The 19,045-nt window shown below is 34.3% G+C and overlaps 1 protein-coding gene across 3 annotated transcripts; it reads right to left on the reverse strand.

Moving 5' to 3' along the window:
- Positions 1-2,431: 2,431 nt before the first annotated feature.
- On the reverse strand, positions 2,432-17,772 carry LOC132177443 (uncharacterized). Of its 3 annotated transcripts, none has more exons than XM_059589768.1 (7): positions 17,409-17,764; positions 8,203-8,691; positions 7,818-7,985; positions 5,227-7,507; positions 4,264-4,379; positions 3,962-4,074; positions 2,432-2,844 (listed from the first exon to the last, which is right to left on the reverse strand). In XM_059589768.1, exons 2-7 carry the CDS (start codon positions 8,657-8,659, stop codon positions 2,734-2,736), a joined length of 3,246 nt encoding a protein of 1,081 aa, XP_059445751.1. In that variant the 5' UTR covers positions 8,660-8,691; positions 17,409-17,764; the 3' UTR covers positions 2,432-2,733. The 3 variants fall into 3 exon arrangements, with proteins under 3 accessions (XP_059445751.1, XP_059445752.1, XP_059445753.1); XM_059589769.1 differs by lacking the exon at positions 17,409-17,764 and adding an exon at positions 9,625-9,749; XM_059589770.1 differs by lacking the exon at positions 4,264-4,379 and having other exon boundaries at positions 2,754-2,844; positions 17,409-17,772.
- Positions 17,773-19,045: the final 1,273 nt, after the last annotated feature.

Genomic DNA, 19,045 nt, shown 5'->3' on the forward strand with positions numbered 1-19,045 from the left:
ATATATATATATATATATATAAATTTTAGTTACTAGTTTTTCACTACACATTCCAATAAGGACATCTATTTTAATTATCTACTCTAATTAAATATTTATTTTCAGTATTATTTTATTAGTTTTTTATCATTTTCTTGTCTTTCCCATAAAAAGAGAGAAAAAATATTTAAAAAGTAAATGAAAGAAAGAGAAAATATAATAAAATATTACTTATAAGTTGCTACAGTAACTTGTAAATATGAAAGTTCACTGTAGCACTTGTAGAGAAAAATGTTATTTTGCAGGTATTGCCAGATGAAGGAAAATTGATATAATAATTAAATTTAACTAAAAAGTTAACTTACATGAGCTGTTGAAGATGCTCTAAGAGGAGTAGCAGCAGACTCCTTATAGTCCATTCATTTCCTTATGCTTGGAGAAAATCTCAAAAAAACCACAAAAAAACACTAACATCAAAAGCCTTAAACATAACCAACATCAAATGACATCTACAGTGTTTCCCAATGAATTTGGAAAACAATGTAGATGCCGAATGCATTATTATATTATAAAAAACTGATTCTCTGTCATCTCTCCTTCACATGTCCCAACAATTCTCTCTCTTCTCTCCTCTCTCATTGGTTGAAATAATAAAAAGAAAATAGTATTTAATTCATATAGGAAAAAATAAAGGAATCTATTGTGAAATGTTTTTTTATAGGGAATAAAAAGTAGTTTTCTTTCCTAAATTGAGAGAAAATGGTTGGGAAGCTACTGCCAGTGTTTAGAACATTCCCAGCAGACTTCCTATAAGGGAGTCTGTTCCCTAAGTTTAGGGAATATGTCCAAAAAATCGTAAAAAACATCCCATAACAGACTCCTGAAATGAACCCCACACATTATAATTGCTACAGTGAAACCCAATGTTTTTGGTTCTATTATTGCAATCCTTATGATTATGAAAAAAAAAAAAATGATTCTCTCTCTTCTCTCCTCTCATATATATTATATAATTAAAAAAAAAAACAAATATTTTAATGATATAGGGAATAATTAAGGGAAGCTATTGGAGTGTATTTTGACATAGGAAAGCAAAAAGTAGTTTGAATCCTTAAATGTAAGAAAAATGACGAGGAAACTGTTAGAAATACTAATAAGTCTCATATGGGTATTCTATCATCAAAATATTTTGATGAGACAAATATATATATATATATATATATATATATATATATATTATTTTTATATTTTTAAAAGTGTGAGCTTTAGTTTGTTAAAGCACTAGTAGCCGCTTCTCAACCATTTTTCCTCAATTTATGGCATAAAATTACTTTTTGATTCCCTATAAAAAACACTTCACAATAGATTTCTTTATTTTTCCTTATATGAATTAATTTTTTTTTTTTTTTTTATCATTGTAACCAATTTGAGAGGGGAGAGGAGAAAAAATTGTTGGGACATGAGAGAGGAAAGAGAATCATTTTTTAATAATTTAATAATGCATTGGGCATCTATAGAGCATTGGGAAACACTATAAATGCCATTTGATGTTGGTTATATTTAAGGCTTCTGATATAGGTGCTTTTTTGTGATTTTTTTTTTAAAAAAAAAAATTTCTTAAATATAGGAAAGAGAATGTGCTATAGAAAATTTACTGCTAATGCTTTTAGTATCTTTATTTTGAAAAAAAAATAATAATAATAAAAAATAAAAGGAACGGGGAATTTTAACAAATTAAGACCGATGGATTGAGGCTCCCTCGAGAAGTTTCATTGGCACGGGATGCCATAAACAACACTTTATAGGTTCCATCTTATCTTCTGTCACCTTCAAACAGATATGGTAATAGTAGGACATGAAAGTCGTTGTCTACCATCTTATTGGGCGCATTTTTTTTTTTTTTTTTTGGGTCTTATTCGCCTTTAGCTGCTTGATTTTATTTTCTACGATCATGGGGCCTACTGGGTCCATATTAGAATATGCTTAAATACGCAAAAGAATAAATTGTTAGGTTTTGAAAAAATTTTGGCTTTAAATTCCGAAAAAACCTAGATATTCTACAAACATAAGATTTAGATGCTTTATGTAAGTGAAAGAATTTTCTATACGGATGGATTCCGGAAAAATAAGCGTTTCTATGTTATCATGTTAAACCACCAGGTCTACTACTTATCACAAAAGCTTAAGTTAAAATGAAATGTATACTTAAAGCTAATTTGGGATTGCATTGAAATTGTATGGATGGTTATTATAAGGGAAAGAATTTCCTCTACAGATGAATTCTGAAAAAATGAATGTTATTCTAATATCATATTAAATCACCACTTATTACAAAAACTTAAGCCGATTTAAATTGTATTATATATATATATATATATATATATATAGCATTTCACATAAAACTGGCTGCAATCTCATATTACTCCAAGAAAAGTTGCACAGAAGACACAGCTGGACCACAAAGGTTCTTTCAATCAGTGTGTGATGTGAGTCAGTATTACAGAAATCGTATATTATTCTACTTCTTCACAAAGTCACAATGGCAGTAAAATCTAATTTCCTAATTTCAGCTGGACGTGTACAAACATAAATATAAATTTTAAAAAAAAATTATATATATAATATGCACAATAAAACAACATCGCTCGCTACCTGTCTCGCTTCTCACTCTGCATTCTGTGTTTTTAATTGCCGAGGCTTTCAAAGACAATTAATTCCTGGAGAAAAAAAAAAAAAAAAAAAAACACAAGATGCCTACAACAAGCCTAACATTCTTTTCTTTTTCACTTTCACTCTTAAATCTTCTTCAGAAGGGATCTTGATATTGTCCTTTGAGGTTGTACTCCACCATGCCATCAGCTCATCCTGCATAATGTGACCCACATTCAGAATATACTAAAATCTCAGTTCTAGAATGCCAACATGTTCATCGTTGATCAAAACATTAGGAGTCGCCATAAAGGTGATATCAAATAACAATTATACGACACACGAATCCCAACGGTCTAACAATTGACAGGTTTGTATGATATATATTTAACATTTTCAAACTGCATAAATATCCGGTTCTTGAACTCATCAACATGGGGTGTTCTTCACCTTATACTGTTAAACCATGTCAAGTTCGAAAGAGGATGAAAGCACAAACTAGCAAGTTGTGGCTCACATGATTTTGGAATTCCATAATTTCTTCAAACTCAAATTCTACTGACCATTTATGGTTCAAGTTGCACCTGTTTTTATGTATCAAGATATAACCATATTTGACTGAAGGAGTTCAAAACACTACTATCTTGCATGTCAATCTATTTTCTAGTCGCCCGTGCATTTGATATGAATCAGATATTTGATTGATAATACACACTTGAACAAAAGGAAAAGAGAATACTAGATGGAATGGTAATTTCTGTGCAATCAATCAACTAGAAAAATTGTGATTAACAAAAGGAAAATGCTTAGGGTACTACAATTTTTCCTACAAAATCGATTACAAACTTAAGTGTTATTTCATAATCGGTGAAATAATTAAGAGTATATGGTTCACAAGTTGGCCACTATAATTATTTTGCCAATTATAGACTGCCACGTTAGTTTATAGAGAACTTTGTAATAAAAGTTGTAGTATTCCTAGCCCCACTCTTAACAAAATTAGAAACCGCAATATTTGGCACTCCCTGAATTGGAAATACAGTGTCACTTTACAAGTAATCAAAAGGGAAAAAAGAAAAAGAATTTTATTTTCAAAAAACTAGTATTTGACTTAACCATTCCGGCACACAATTTGAACACGTACATGCATGCATCAACAAGGGAAGAAAACCTCTAATAACCATATAAATGTTATGGAGTGCTGTAAAATGCATTAACCCCACAAAGAACTACAGAAATAACTGAATCAAGCTTGTAACTGAAATAGCTTAGAAGCATAGAAACCGTGTGTGAAGAAGAAATGATAGGTTACAAATTCAAGTCAAACTATTACCTCAAGGAACTCATGGTTGGAGATATATTGACTCTCAACTAAGCATTTGATTCCCCCTACGTTTACACACAGAGAAATGTTGGCATTCTGTTGCAAATTCACTATTTGCTTCCCTGTGCATCCAGAAGAATAAGAAGAACGGAATCACAGGAACAATCACAATTAGTCATTATAAAGTAAGGCTTTTAAAGAAGTGCACCAATGTATTCCACTACTTTGTTAATAAATATAAAAAATATTCTACTTTACAAATTGATTAGTTATAAAATAAGTTAACAATCATGAATTAATTCAACTTATACCAGTTATGCAGGCCACATGGTATCCAGTTCCCCCTAGTCCTTCTTCCCACTTCCCAAGCCGCACGCGCAAGAAAAAACCATCAAGATGAGACAGTGACATATGGGAATTCATCCATCTGGTGGCCATGCAACAGAGAAAATATTCTCTTAGTACATGGAGAATATCAATTATGGAGATGATTTCCATAGGAAGAACTAAGTTTCAAAGTCATCCCTTGGAAGTATTGTTTTATAAACTGTAAGTCTACTAGAAAAGTGCGTTCTACCAAGATAAACCAAAATGAAAAATTGAAGAAAGAAAACAGTTAATAATTTGGTTGATCATCAAACATCAAAAGAACAAAAAATGAAGTTTTGGAAGCCAATGCATTTCATTAAAATAGTAGAGTAGGACTTACTCCAACCACTGAAAATGGGATTTCTTATGTCCCTTTTTGACATGTGGGTATGTAATTGTTTCTTCTAGACGGCTAGGATTCCATGTGAAACCATCATCCTAGAAATAGGGTGTTATTTAATGTAAATATAAAAAATTAAAAAGAAATCCTGAAAAACAGGAAAGCTCTTTCTGACACAAAGAATGAGAAACAAGTGTAGGTGTCTTCTTGGTCAGATTAAGCAGCTGACTTCGCCCCACCCCATTGATTAACACCGGGCATCCTGAGAACTCAAAAAGAATTGCAAAGATTCATTCAATAGCAAAGAAAACACCGCCACATTTGTTTGGCTTGAATTTACTTGTTTGCAAGTCTCCTATGCCTCAAACATACAATTATAGGTGGGCTACTAAATGTAATAAATAAAGGACACTTAAGCAAATTGTTAAATTTTGCTCTATCCTCAAAATGTCAGAGGGAATATCAAGTGTAAACATGTTACTTTGCCGTATATAATGGAAATTCTAATCAAACAAATAATTAAGAACATGAGTTGACTGATGATTGATTAATATGCTCTACTTACTTTAGGATATCTGAGCGAGACAAACGAAGGCTTTTTATAGTGTCAAAGATTCCTTTTGGTACATCTGAAATTTGTATATTGGCAGGTGTGGTCTTACGTTCTTTTAAATAATTTTCCCCAGAACTTGAAGCAATATATTTCTTCATTGAATTTGCATCAGATCTGACTTTTTCAGGGGCTATCGCTTCATTCAGTTTCTGGTGACAACCATGATCTGATCTTCTAAGATCACTCCCATCACAGGCAGCTTGAAATTGTCTTTTCCGATCAGTTAGCAGTTTGAAATTTTCTTTACCTCCTGTTTCATGATGCATTTCGCTAGGGCCAACAAAAGAAGCACTGCAATTTGTTTGATGTTGCCCTCTTGAGGATACAGTGGGACATGCAACAGCCCAATGATTGCGCTGGAAACATCTAATGCACAAACAAGGCAATTCTTCTGCCCCATTATATGAATCGATATTCCTAAGAAGATCCTCAATCTCACTTTCTGTTATCTCAGAACACTCTTGTAAATGGTGACCTTTACTGCCACAAAACAAACAGGTTATAGTTGCATGAGTTGCATTATCTGTTACATCCAATGGTAGGATGTGTTTGAGGGCATCCAACCTTCTTGCAAAGATAGAAGCCATTGCCTCTGAACTTCTAGATTTTGGGGAAGGCAGTAAAGGGCTCAGATTATATACAGATTTCTGATCATTGTGGCCTTCAACCCTATTAACACCAATGACAGCCTCAGTGTCAGCAGGACACTTCTGTGATTCTTTACCCAAAGCAAGCATAGGGTCTTCAATGGATTGCTCCCTCACTACCACACTTTTGTGATTTTTGGAAAAACCAACACGATTCTGAGGACAAGGAAGAAGCCTTGAGCAATCAGTGGAGCACTTGAGACCAATATCAATACTCTGCTCCCGATCATCCATGCTTAATAAGGGGCCAGAAGATTTTGTACAAAACCGAGTTATCCACAAGCTTCCCAGAGGGTTGTTCCCATAACCATAATTATTAGTTTTCTTCCCTTCAGATGGTGGGTCAGAATCAATGTTCTCAGCACTGTTAGTCTTTCGTTTACCCAGAGAGGTAGGGGGGCTTATTCCATTTTTTACCTTACCAAATTCCTTTTCACTTGAATTTTTATTCTTGCTGGAATTTGTCTTGCTATTTTCCTGACTGGTAGCATATTTCACAAGAAAGTTTTTTGGCTGGGTTGCAAAACTTGCTTCATTTCCAGATGCTGATTCATCTAACTTCTCATTTGGCAGCAGAAATTGTTTGCATATGTTATCACCATCCCCACGAATGGATACTGGAGTAGCATTAATGTTACATACCTTGTTAGCCAGTTCAAGCTCCTTAGATCCTTTTCCAGTTTGATAATTAGCATTCAATGCTGTTGCTTCTCCTTCCACCTTTGGGCAATATAAGGACTGAAAAATTGATCGAAAACCGATTTTGAACCCCTGTTCTTGATTCTTGTTGCATATGAGCAGCTTTTGCTCAGGCGGATTCTGGTGTTCATGACCAGGATGTGCAATGGCAAGAGCAGGAGAAGGCACCTCGTCTTGCATTGGTTTGGAGAGGCCCTTCATCATGTTTGATATCCAATTCATAAATGAGCTATTTTGTCTATTATAGGATGTCGAACCCGGTGTTTCTTGAATTTCCCTTTTCACTCTTTTACTCCCAACAATCAAGTGTTCTTCAAAGCTCCACCTCTTCTTGCCTTTAGAAAATAACCCAGCACTGTTGCAGCTTTCAACACTCTCATGGCTGTCATCTTCCTCTTTTGACAATCTTTCATTAAAATCTCCATCAGATAAAGCCTTTTCCTTTCCTTTCCATCTATGCATATGGATTATGCTGTTAGTTGGAGAGAGTTTAATTGGAACAGTCTTGTTTCTGGGAAGTACCTCTTCACCCTGCTGAGAGTAGTTTTTACCTTTATGAGAAAATTCTGATTCTACAATCTTACTCACTGAATCACAAGCATTTTCACCAATCAGAGTCTGTAAATCATTCTCGGCAGTTTGCTCCAGTTTTTCCAAAGGCCTTCTGCCTGTCGACCTAAGAATCTGGACTGGAGTTTCAGAAGCTTTGCATTCATCCACAGGGTGAACATCAGAGGCCAAAACATCATTCATTCCCAATATTTGATAGCCACTTCCAAAATCTCTGCCTCCACCAATACGATCCCCAGAAAATGGTTCATTTGCAACCAGATAAGGTCTAGGTTCATCTAGTTTGGCCGCTGAAATATCAGCTGTTCTTCCCAGGCCTGTTGGTAATCAGTAGGTCATACACGTCAGAAGAGAAGAAAATGATGAAATCTCCAAAAACTTTGACAAAAGTAAAATATAAAAGAAAATTTCCGCATAAAATGGAAGGCAAAACACTTTGCAGTACTTGTGTGTTTGAAGCAAAACAGGAAGTGATAAAAATTTTCTATGGCTCTTGCAGAAAGTATAGGACCCTGTCTTAGTTCCATTTTTAGAACAATAGATCAGTTAACCATTGACCTGTTTCAGCTGTGATAGCTTCCTAGGACCATCTCCTGGATAACAAAGGCTAAAGATAGAAGCATGCACCTGGCAAACAGGAAAGATTGTTTTCTCTCGTCTCAATTTCAGCCATTTGAATATCGATTTGAGCACAAATATCATCCCCGTCACTCTTTCTTTGATCATCCTTTTGAGTAACATGTAGAACAGAGGGTCCCACCGCAGTGTTCTGTTCCTCCACATTACCAACAGGTCCTGCCAAACAAAAGTCCCGAGGTTTTGAAAGGCGATCATAGAACTCTATACGTATTGTTTTATACATAGATATGATCGATATTGATAGGTTCACACAATCATTATTATACAACTTGATTCATTTTCATAATCTTTTCGAACGAAACAACATTTAGACCAAAAACCAAGCCCAACCACTCCCTAGCTCACAATTTAACTTGAAAAACTTTTTCCTTACCTGTGTCATGTTCATGCTTTGGTCCACATCCTGGCATGCTAACAGAATCACTTGTAGGAGACCCAGTCGAAGTATTTGTACCAGCAAATTCATCCTTCGCATGAAATGCTACTTGTGATGTCATGACTTCAACTATAGGATTGTCAGTATCAGACCCCCCGTCTGTAGTGCTTTTAGGCATCAAAAAAGCCACCTTGCTTGGTCCTGCACCCCACAAAAGAGAGGCTTTCTTATCGGCGAAGCTCGAATCAGCACATTTGAGACTCAAACCTTTCTGTGGGGACCAAACTAATTCAGACAGGGGGTCAGGGGCTACAAATGTCATGTGTATCCTTGAACCTGCATTTGCACCTGCACCTGAATCATTGTTCAGTTGTCTCTGGATGCACTGGTGAGAATAACCCAGAGCAAGTCCTAAATCAGTCACTGGTTCTATGTTCTCATTGTCCACATTCATCCTTGGTTGGATAAACTCCTCAGTAGGCAATCCTGAAATGCTAACAGGGACCAGATTAGTCTTATCCATGGTACTAAACATGTGAACTATGTAACAATCCTAACAAGTAGTTCTCTCTCCATCTAATGTGGAAGCCAGGTTTTGGAATACAAAATGTATCATTGGAATTGCTAGATTAAACATACAGTAGCAGCATTGCTTCCACTTGAAAATTGAACTGGGTCTGATAAGTATAGAAGATGAACTACTCTTTGAGATCTATTTCATAAACATTGAACATAAATTGCTTTGAATGGGTAAATCAATCATTTGATGCTGACCGGCGAGGTCTAACCCGGACAGGTCTTTAAACCATATGCGATCTTAGTTACCCTAGTAGTTAAGCTCTCGCAGAACAGAGCCTTAAACCAAAAAAAATAAAAGCTACGAATGTAGCAAGTTTTGCTAATTGAAGAAAAAGGGCATGCTCTTCTGGAGCTGGTACAGAAATGGGTGCTTTTTTTATGTTGTTTACCCTAGTTACTAGGGGGATTTTGGGCAAGACCTATGTGGGGCACCTTTTGGGTGTGGGATGCTCGTTTAACCTATTTTTGCTCTCTCTTTTACATATTCCTATGTTGTCTATGAATTTCTTTTTTTGTTAGCTAGCTTACCGATCATGATAGCACTTTAAAATCCAAATCCAAAATGAAGTGGAACTGCGAGAGTTTTATTTGTATTGCATAAAAGTAATCTATATATTATATAATATTAGAAATAATATTGTAGTGGATGAATCTTGAAACGTGACATGAGCTGCAACAAACAAGCAAAACCAAGTGGTTCGATCAAACAATTATTCTTGACTAGACTACTAATTATCTTAGGATCTTCATCCTAGACAGCTTACTTATACCCCTCCCCTCACAGAAGAACCAAGCAAGGGATGAGTTTGCACCAAGCGAAGGCTCGTTCAGACCACATACCAAGCTTTTATTAGAAAGGAACAAACAGGAGTGCTCCACCTCGAAAGAGAAGGAACGGGACGAGCAGGAAGCATCTCCATGAAAGACAATAAAGCCCCTAGACCCGATGCCTTTAATGCAGGCTTCTTCTTCAAAGCCTGGAGTATAGTGGGAAGACAACAGTTGAATAGAATTATGAAACCAGAAGGTGAAGATTTAATCCAATTTATGGAAAGCAGCTGTCTTAGAGATTACCTTCCTCTTCCTTCTCTTATGAGCAAAGGGAGAGGAATTAAACTGGATGTATATCGCACATTGGTAAAGCCCCACTCATTAACTTCATCATTGACTACAAGTCCTTTGTTATGCCAAGAAAATATTCTGACAGCCTGAAAATCAAATCTAACCGATCTGTGACCTAACATATGACAAAGACATCTTAGAATCCTATGGCAGTAGGGATGGCATTTCTAAGTCCTAGAATCCTCTCACAATTGCATATTGACGACCTATTGAGTTTGTATGGATAAAATATGATAAAGATATATTTCAAGTAATGCAACTTTGCTAGAGTAACTTATAAATCACCATAAAGCATCTAAAACACAGAGAGAGAGAGAGAGAGTGAATAATCTTCTTAACAGCCATTGATGATAATCATGATAAAAATTTCTTTTGATGAAAAACCATTATGTTCTCCCACCAAGTCCAACCACATTTTTCTACCTTTTCATTGCTCTCAACATATAATGTTCAACTTAATGTATCTGAAGCACTATTCTAAATCCCTCAAGCATTAAAAGAAGCATTAAAGCAAAAAAAAATATTTTGAACATATAACATTTCAGCTTGCAGTATGATAAGGAAGTAACAAAGAACATTCTGGGGTGGATTTGTACAAAACTATATGAAAAAAATTTGGAAAGAAGAAAGCTGGAAAAGTGCAGTTTGAACCATGATCAAAAGCCATTCGAATGGAACTCCTTCAGGGAGTGAGAGAGAGCTTTGTTAGAAGAGAGTGAGAAATTCGTTTGGGAAGTAACATCCGAACACACTCATAAATTCCAGATGGCGGCTAAGGTGTCCTTTTTAGTCTTTTAATATTTTATCTTTCGTTAAAAAATAATTTGGGGAAAATGTACTAACAGTTGCGATTTGGCCCCTCTTTTAGATGTTGGTGGTAAAATAGACAAAAATGGCATGTGTGACTTACAAGTGCATGTTTTAAACTTGAAAAATCCAAATTATCTCTAGTTTTGGAGGGAAAATGTAATAATTTTATTTCTAAAAAAGAAAAAGAAAGAGAGGAAGGGCTGAGAGATGTTTGAACATCCTCGAAGGATTTTGGGGGTCGCCGAACACCCCTTCAAGCCTAAGGAGTGGTTCAAACCCTCAAAGCCTATTGAGCAGCCACTCCCTTTTTTGGGATGGCCGAACCAGGGTTGACCAGCCCCTAGAGTCTTTTAGAGATGGCCTAATTGAGGGGGTGTTAGGCAATAGGCTTTTGGGGATGGTCGAACCATCCCTCAACCTTGATTCAGCAATTCCTAAAAGCCTTTAGGGGGTGATTGTCCACCCCTTCAACCTTTAAGGGATTGTCACCCACCCCCAAAGGCCTTCAGGATATGGTCGACCACCTTCTCAGCATTGAGGGGTGTTTGGCCACCCCATAAAGTAGTTGACCACCCTAAACCTTCGTCCCTCTCTCTCTCTCTCTCTTAAAAAAATTGTTACATCTTTGCCTCCAAAATGGGATAATTTGGATATTTCAAGTCTAATATATGCACTTGTAACTTAGTACAAAATTTGCCATCCATTTTAATGCCAACATCTAACGGTGGAGCCAAATCACAATATTATGATAGTTTAAAGGAGTCTACTGTCACAAATTGGTAGTTTAGGAGTGTATTTGTGAATGTAGTTGGGCATTTTATGTCCAAAATATGCACGTTTAGGTCATTTGCACTATTTTCCATCCATTTTAATGCCACCAGCTAATGAACATACCATTTTGCAACAAAATGGTAGTTTGGTGGCATCTTTCCCAAATAATTTACTATGTTTCCTTGTGTGAAGAAATAGAATTTTGGTTTAGTTTTTTTATTCTTTCCTTATTTTTAAGAGTCATCAATAACCTCTTTAATTAAGAGTCGATTAGAGTTTTTATTGTAGCCTATATATAGGCATGTATTGAACATCAAATTAGGTTTTTTTTTTAAATGATATTTCAATAAACTTTACTCAAGAGAGAGTTTTTCCTTTTCCTGGTATATTCCAAATCTAAGAGGGTTTAACCTTATTTAGCCTTTGTTCCTACACCTTTCACCATGTCAATTGGTATCAGAGTGTGAATTTTGCCCAACTATTATGGAGTTGTAGGAAGATTTCCCATCAATATTGCTCATGGGGACACAGCCATTGGGGCAGCTATTGGGGGACAGAGGCAGCAGATAGCGAAGATTTGCAATATGCTTGCAAGACTTGTAGCTAACCAAGGTCACACTACCACAAATTACAGGTTAGAAATGTTGTTTGGGGCTACCTATTGACAGACATGTACACCATCAACCCATGAACGGGTTATGCACCGAAGATGTTGCTCGCGACCTGTCTATTTACAGACATGCTCAAAGCAACCCTTTCCACATGCTATGGAGTGACCCATTCATATTTGCTCTTGTGAGCCCCTCATCTACAACGAATTTTAACCATGAATATAAGGGGAGCACAATTGAAGTGAATAAGGCTTTTGCTGAACAAAAAAGAATAAGAAGATAAAGATGAAAGCATGATGAAAGTGACTGACTGAAATAACGCTTCACCTCAAAAGATGATAGACATGTGGAAGTAATTTTAAAGGTACCTACACGTGAAGGGAAATAAAGTGCAATGGAAGATCCCCAAAAACTTTACCTTGAAATTGTGACTTGGTTGTCAAAGATAGAGAAAGTGTTAGGTTTTTCGTGTTGACAAATTTAGTGTCAAAATATATGGAGTTGTACGTTTTAAGGTTCAGGTTTAAGTCTTTGTTAAAGTGCAGTTCAAGACTTGGTTGACAATTGAAGAACAAAAGCTGGCGATTGCAACCTCGATCAAAACGTGTTCAATTGGGATAGTTTTTAAAGTCTCAATGTGAGAACCAAAATGTCTCAATCGCAAGTTTGATCGAAAGGGGATAGAATGAGGTCATGAAGACATTTTGGGCTTGTTTGAGAACACTTTTTGGGGAAGTTTTTTCCTTTTAGCAAAAAAAAAAAATAAAAAAAAATTAATAAACAACTCCAAACACTCAAAACTACTGCCATCTTTATGTCATATTATAACACTTTATCAACCAAAAAGTAAAAAACACCCTCTAAATCAAAAGAAAGTTCAAGTTCTAGAAAGGCCTGATCACACAAACTATCATACCTTGTTTGAATGCAACTGAATCACAATGTTTCACACGTCTCACATAATGCCCCGATTGCAATCACAATCAAAGCTCGTTTGATTGGTGCTACGCCATGGTGTTTCACAGAATGCCTTGATCGCAACCTCGATAGATCACCGCTATGCATTCTTTGTGAAACCCTAGTTCTAGATCGATTGAGACTAATTCCCATTAGATCGAGACAACTGTACCTTGTTTAATTTTTTAACCGAATTACTCATTAAATCTTAGTTTTCTCCCCATCTATATAAGCCTCACAAGCCACAAATTTCAAAATTTAGAAAGACTATTTTTCATTGTTCTAGGAGAGGTTCCTAAACACTTTTTTTTTTTTTTTTGGATAAGTTTTGGTGCATTAGTGCTGGTATGATCACACCCGGGATCCTAAATACCTTTGAGCCTAAATAGTTCCAATACCTCTCCTTGATTCTCATTAAACCACAAAAAAAAGAGTTCAGCCACCAAGTTGTAGTGGACAAGGTTTGTTTGTAAAGGAGATTCTTGTAAAAGAAGGTCAAAGGTTCTAGAGCCACTACACTGGGAGGCAAGCGAGTCGTTTGCTGGGGTTACAAGTCAAGGTTTACAAAGGTTTTATATGTTGAGTAGTTGTAACACAAGTCTTCGATAGTGGATTGTTTTGGTGTTGGTTGGTGCCCAGAATAGTTTTTTTTTTTTTTTTTTTTTTCTTGAAGAATTCTTCAAAAGTTTCCACTTTATTATCAAAACTTTTGTGTTGGTTGGTTTTATGCTTGTTTCGATTTTGGTGATTATCTTTGCGGTGTTTAGTTTTAAAGTTGATAACTTTGCTAATTTGAATTATGTGATAAGGTTGAGATAATATATGATTTGTCACAACTTGAGGTCTAAAGTATATTTTTCAGAAAGCATCTATAGATCCAAGTTTCAACCACTTCTTCGAAATCTTTGAAATATATAAATCATGGTTGATTGAAAAAAAAAATTAAAAAATTAAAATGAGACTACTACAAATCAGGAGAGACTACTTTTTTTTTTTTTTTGGGCTTCGAATTAGTGACCTTAAGGAGAGCCTACTTGCCACTTGACAAAAGTAGTCAACATATGAATGGTTTAAAAACCATCCTCGAGGATGAGTTTTTTTAATATTATTATTATTATTATTATTATTATTATTATATAAGTAGAGGAGACTGATGTAGGACACTTTGGAATGGATTTGCACAAAATTATATGGAAAAAAAAAAAAAAAAAAAAATTCAGAAAAGTGCAGTGTTCAAACGATGGTCGAAAGCCATTCAGACAGAACTCATCCAAGAGATCATAGGAAGTTTGATTGAATGGTGGGTCAACATGGAAAGTAGCTTTCAAATGCTTGCACAAATTCCAGATGGTGGGGCTAGGTTTTATTTTTAATCTTCTTATTCTATCCTTATTTTTAAAAATAATAATAACATTTCTTATGTGAGAAAATAGAGTTTTGGATGTTTCTTTTATTCTTTCCTTGTTTTTAAGAGTCATTTGTAATCTTCTTTAATTTGGAGTCAACTAGTGTTATTATTGTAGCCTATAAATAGGAGTAGAGTAATGCTACATCAAAATTATAATTGTTATTATGATATTTTAATAAATTTATTCAAAAGAGAGATTCTTTCTTTCGTGGTGGATTCCATATCTGGGAGGGTTTAACGTTGCTTAGTCCATTAAACTATGACCTTATGATATCAAGAAATATGTAATGCCAAGAACTACATGAAAGTATCTTTTTGCAAGTTATCCTTTGAAAAACATATGTGTACTTGTATAACATTAAACAATAGAACATGTCTAGACTAACTACAATCAATATCCAAAGAAACTAAGGGAAAGTATCAGAAAAATTGTTCAAAAATAATGGAATTAAATTAGCAAAACATACGAGGCAATGGATTGTGACTTTGCAACTAGATTAAGAAAACAGTATATTTGCAAGATATCCCTCAACTTCCAAGCTATATGTGCTAATAAAGAATAACTTAATAACATGTAAGCTTAAGCTATTTGAATTTTCAATTGTAGGGTTAATTGTTGTCACCCAATTGCTGATTGCATTTTAATTAGTGGTTTTATACTTGGTAATCATATTGTGAAAGAACAAGCTGATTGCATGAAGAATCAGAAAACCAAACTTTTACTACTAACACAATTTCTTCTGAAATAATGAGGAACCCCGTGGCATATAGAAGAGCCACAATCACTATGGTCGATTTGCTTATGCTGATGGACTGCAATAAGTTAGATAGTATTTTGGGGGCCTATAAAATGAATACAGAACCCTACTTCCTTAGCTAAAAATTCAACTTTATAAGTATAATACAAAGGGAAAAAAGAACTCATATCATACACACACATGTAAACAACCTAGGACCATATTACTTTCAAAACAAAATGAATTATGAGAATAAGAAATGAAGCAACATATTACAAGTGTAAATGGCCAAATCGATAGATTTAGAGGCTTAAGGCGACTAGTTTAATTGAGGCCCTTTTTCTTATATTTAAATATTAATTATATAATACTTAATATTATATTTAAAATAAAAAATAAAATAAAATAAAAAATCAGTATTCTCGCTTTTTGGGATGCAAAATTACTAATTAAGTTTTTATATTCAAGTTTTTTTAACACCTCTTTTTCAATTGATAATATGGCTAATCAACTTAATCTTTCTTGTTACATTGTTGGTCTTAGATAGGATTTTATCAATCTTAATATTGGAAAACTTATTTCTGCAGAAGCAACTGCAACACTTATTTGTCAATAAAATTCTATAAGCGACACATGCATTGGGAAAAGAATAACCGACCACCCCAATGGGTGGTCAAGCCACCCACTTTATTTTTCATATTTTTTTATTTTGTTTTAAGTTTAAAATTATAAAATAATATATATGGGTGTTTTTGAAAAATGTATTCCATTCCTTAAGGATTAGCTAAGCCACTCATTTTTTGAGTGGCTTAGCTAATTCCCAATAATAGTGTGTTACCAAATAAAGGAATAGCTATACCTAGGATTAGTTAGTCCATTCCAAGGGTCTATTCTGCAAACCAAACGGGGCCTAAGTCTTTTTATATAGTTTAATATGTCAATTAGAGCACTATCCTCCATTTGTAAAATTTCTTTTAGAAGTTTTAGATCTGAAAATAAATATAAACCATCAATATTATAATAGATATAATGTTTTAGAAAACTTTCAAGATTAAGACAATTTTTTGCAAACTATCATCATCAAGGTCCTGAATTGGCAATTGTTAGACAATCATGAAACTGAAGAAGAGGAGAAGAATTCAATTTTGAATAAGACTTGAAGGGAAAAATAAAGAGAGAAATGGAAAGTTATAAAGAGTTATTTGTAATCGAATATGATGAGGAAAAGAAAAGCTGGACGTTGAAGACTTTTTGAGCGTTTAACTCTCTGTTGCACAATGCAAACAGTGGGAATTTATGCACTTTAAAGACTATTCGTTAGCATTTAATTCAAAAAAAAAAAAGTTACGCATCTTAGACTTAGAGACTTTCATGAATGTGAAAACAGGACTTTCGAAATTAGTAAACAACTGGGACTTTCCAAGAATTTATGAACGTTGAGACTTTCCATGAATATAATCTTAGAGACTTTCCAAAATTGTGGACAATTTTGCCATTCTAAATGCACCAAATGGAGGAAATGGAGGGGATTTGAAATAGAGAGATCCTTTTCCTTCAAATTAGTAATTATTTTTTTAACCATAATTGGAGGCCTTAATTAGAGATTATTTACTAATTATTTACCATATTAGAGCTTAAACAACCTTTTTTTAGGACTCATTCTATTGGGGCCTAAGGCGACCGCCTAAGTTGCCTAAGGCTTGCCGACAAAAAACAAAAAACAAAAGTTGCCTAAGGCTTCAACCGGCCTAGAGTGTAAATATAAAAATACAGAGAAAAGTTAAATTATATATATAAAATAAATAAATAAATAAAACAGAAATAACTTCTTGATTTCCCTTCAAGAAACCCTACTAGGACCATTCCATCCTAGAATGACTCACTCTAAATACAAACTATTTGAATGGAATTTGATCAAATCATATATCGAGAATAAAAAAGAAAAATTAAGCTCCTTTCTACAAATCGTAGCAAATATATTCATATTCATGTCTCAAGTAGATAGATTACATCATAAAAAAAAAGTTAAAAAACCTAAAGATGTCAGGTACTCTTAGTCCTTAATTCGCAAAGCCTTAACTCAGAAATCAGGGAAAAAACAAACAAGAACACCATTATGATTCCAAGAAATGCAAGCTTCAGAAGCTACTCAGAGACGAAGCAATGAACTCACGGCAAAAGCAACAAAATTAAAGAAAACCCACATACCTCTCCTCCCTTGAATCCATAAGAATTGCTGTCCTTCAGGCTTCAGCCCCTTCTTTTACTATAAACGCCGCTCCAATAAGCGCAGTACAACCCAAAAGAAGGAAAATAATAAATGAAAGAACCTGAGGAGAAACAGAACCAGAGAGAGAGAGATACAGAGAGAGAGAGAGAAGGCGTGATGAATCTTAAAGACTGTGCAAGAGACAGATAGAGAGAGAGAGAGATTCTGAGTTACAAAGCGCCCGCCATGCGTCCGGCTACCGCAGTTACATGAAGCTCTGCACCTCTTTTCCCAAGATTCTAACGTTATGAGGTTAAGGGAACTCCACGTGGCGCATCGCCTGCCAATAAAACTAATTTATTCATAGAATAACAGCAGTGACGTATCGCGAAGTGAGAGTGAGAGAGAGAGAGAGAGAGAGGAGAGAGCTGTACATCAGTTGTGAAGATGTGTGTCCCTGTGTTTTGTTTTTAATTGATTTTTATTTTTTTTAATTGTGATGTAATTTTTAAAATTATTAAATAAGTAAAAAATTAATAATAATAATTTTAAATTTAATAATTATTTTAAATGTTACATTACAGTTAAAAAAATACTAAAAACTAATTAGAAGAATACCAAATATTTTTCATTCTGTTTTCACCTCGATCTAAAGTGCATATTTACGTGATTAATTAACCAAGTTTATGCCTTTTAAGTCAATGGAGAATATTTTTTGCTTTTTTACTCGAAAAGGAGTTTATCGTTACACACTTGTCATGTCAACTTCTCCTTAACTACTTTTTAGTGTTTCTTAATTTTTAATTAGTGTCTTCATCTCTCTCTTAATTTGAACCCTTGACTTGGGGTAATGTCCACCCAATTAATCGCTTTCTTTGATAAAACTTTTCTATTTAATTTTCGTTTTTTAAATACTTATAATTATTTTTATTATTATTATTATTATTGACATATCTACAAAAAAAAAAAAAAAAAATTCAAACTAGTAACTTTTACTTTATAAACCGTAGTTTACAATCAATTAAACTACTTTTTGAGAACAATTACTTTTATTATTGTGGTATGTTAGAATACTTTAATAAAAAAAATTAAAAAAAAAAAGAAAAAAAAAACCCGATTAATTAAAAGACCATGAGGGTTATAAGATATAGAGTAAAGTAAATCTATAAATCACCCTATCATCCCCCTCCCATCTCCCAATTTCATTAAAAATAAATAAAAAAGGACAAGTAAAGAAAGAAGATAATGCTTGGAAAGAAGAAAAAGAAATAAAGACAAAAAAAATACTAAAAGCCTACGTACACCTTTGAAGCAACAAGATAGATGAACACAAAATAAAATATATATAAAAAAAAAAAAAAGAAACAAAGTGACAAAACGTCTTTCATATCACTCAATTAAATTGCATTGACAAATGAGATGATCTGCAATTTGAAAAATGAAAAGACATAATAATAATAATAATAATAATAATAATAATAAGATTGATCATCTGAATCTGTGGACCACCGTGGTAATGTGGATGATGTTGGCTCAAGGGATTCCAACCACAAACCTGACTAGTTGAGGCTTGGACTATTCAAAGCCACCAAATACAGAGTGGTGGGGGGAGGGGAGTCCCTTTCAAGCAGTGAGA

This window comes from Corylus avellana, chromosome ca4 (assembly GCF_901000735.1).
Source record: "Corylus avellana chromosome ca4, CavTom2PMs-1.0".
NCBI classification, from domain to species: domain Eukaryota; kingdom Viridiplantae; phylum Streptophyta; class Magnoliopsida; order Fagales; family Betulaceae; genus Corylus; species Corylus avellana.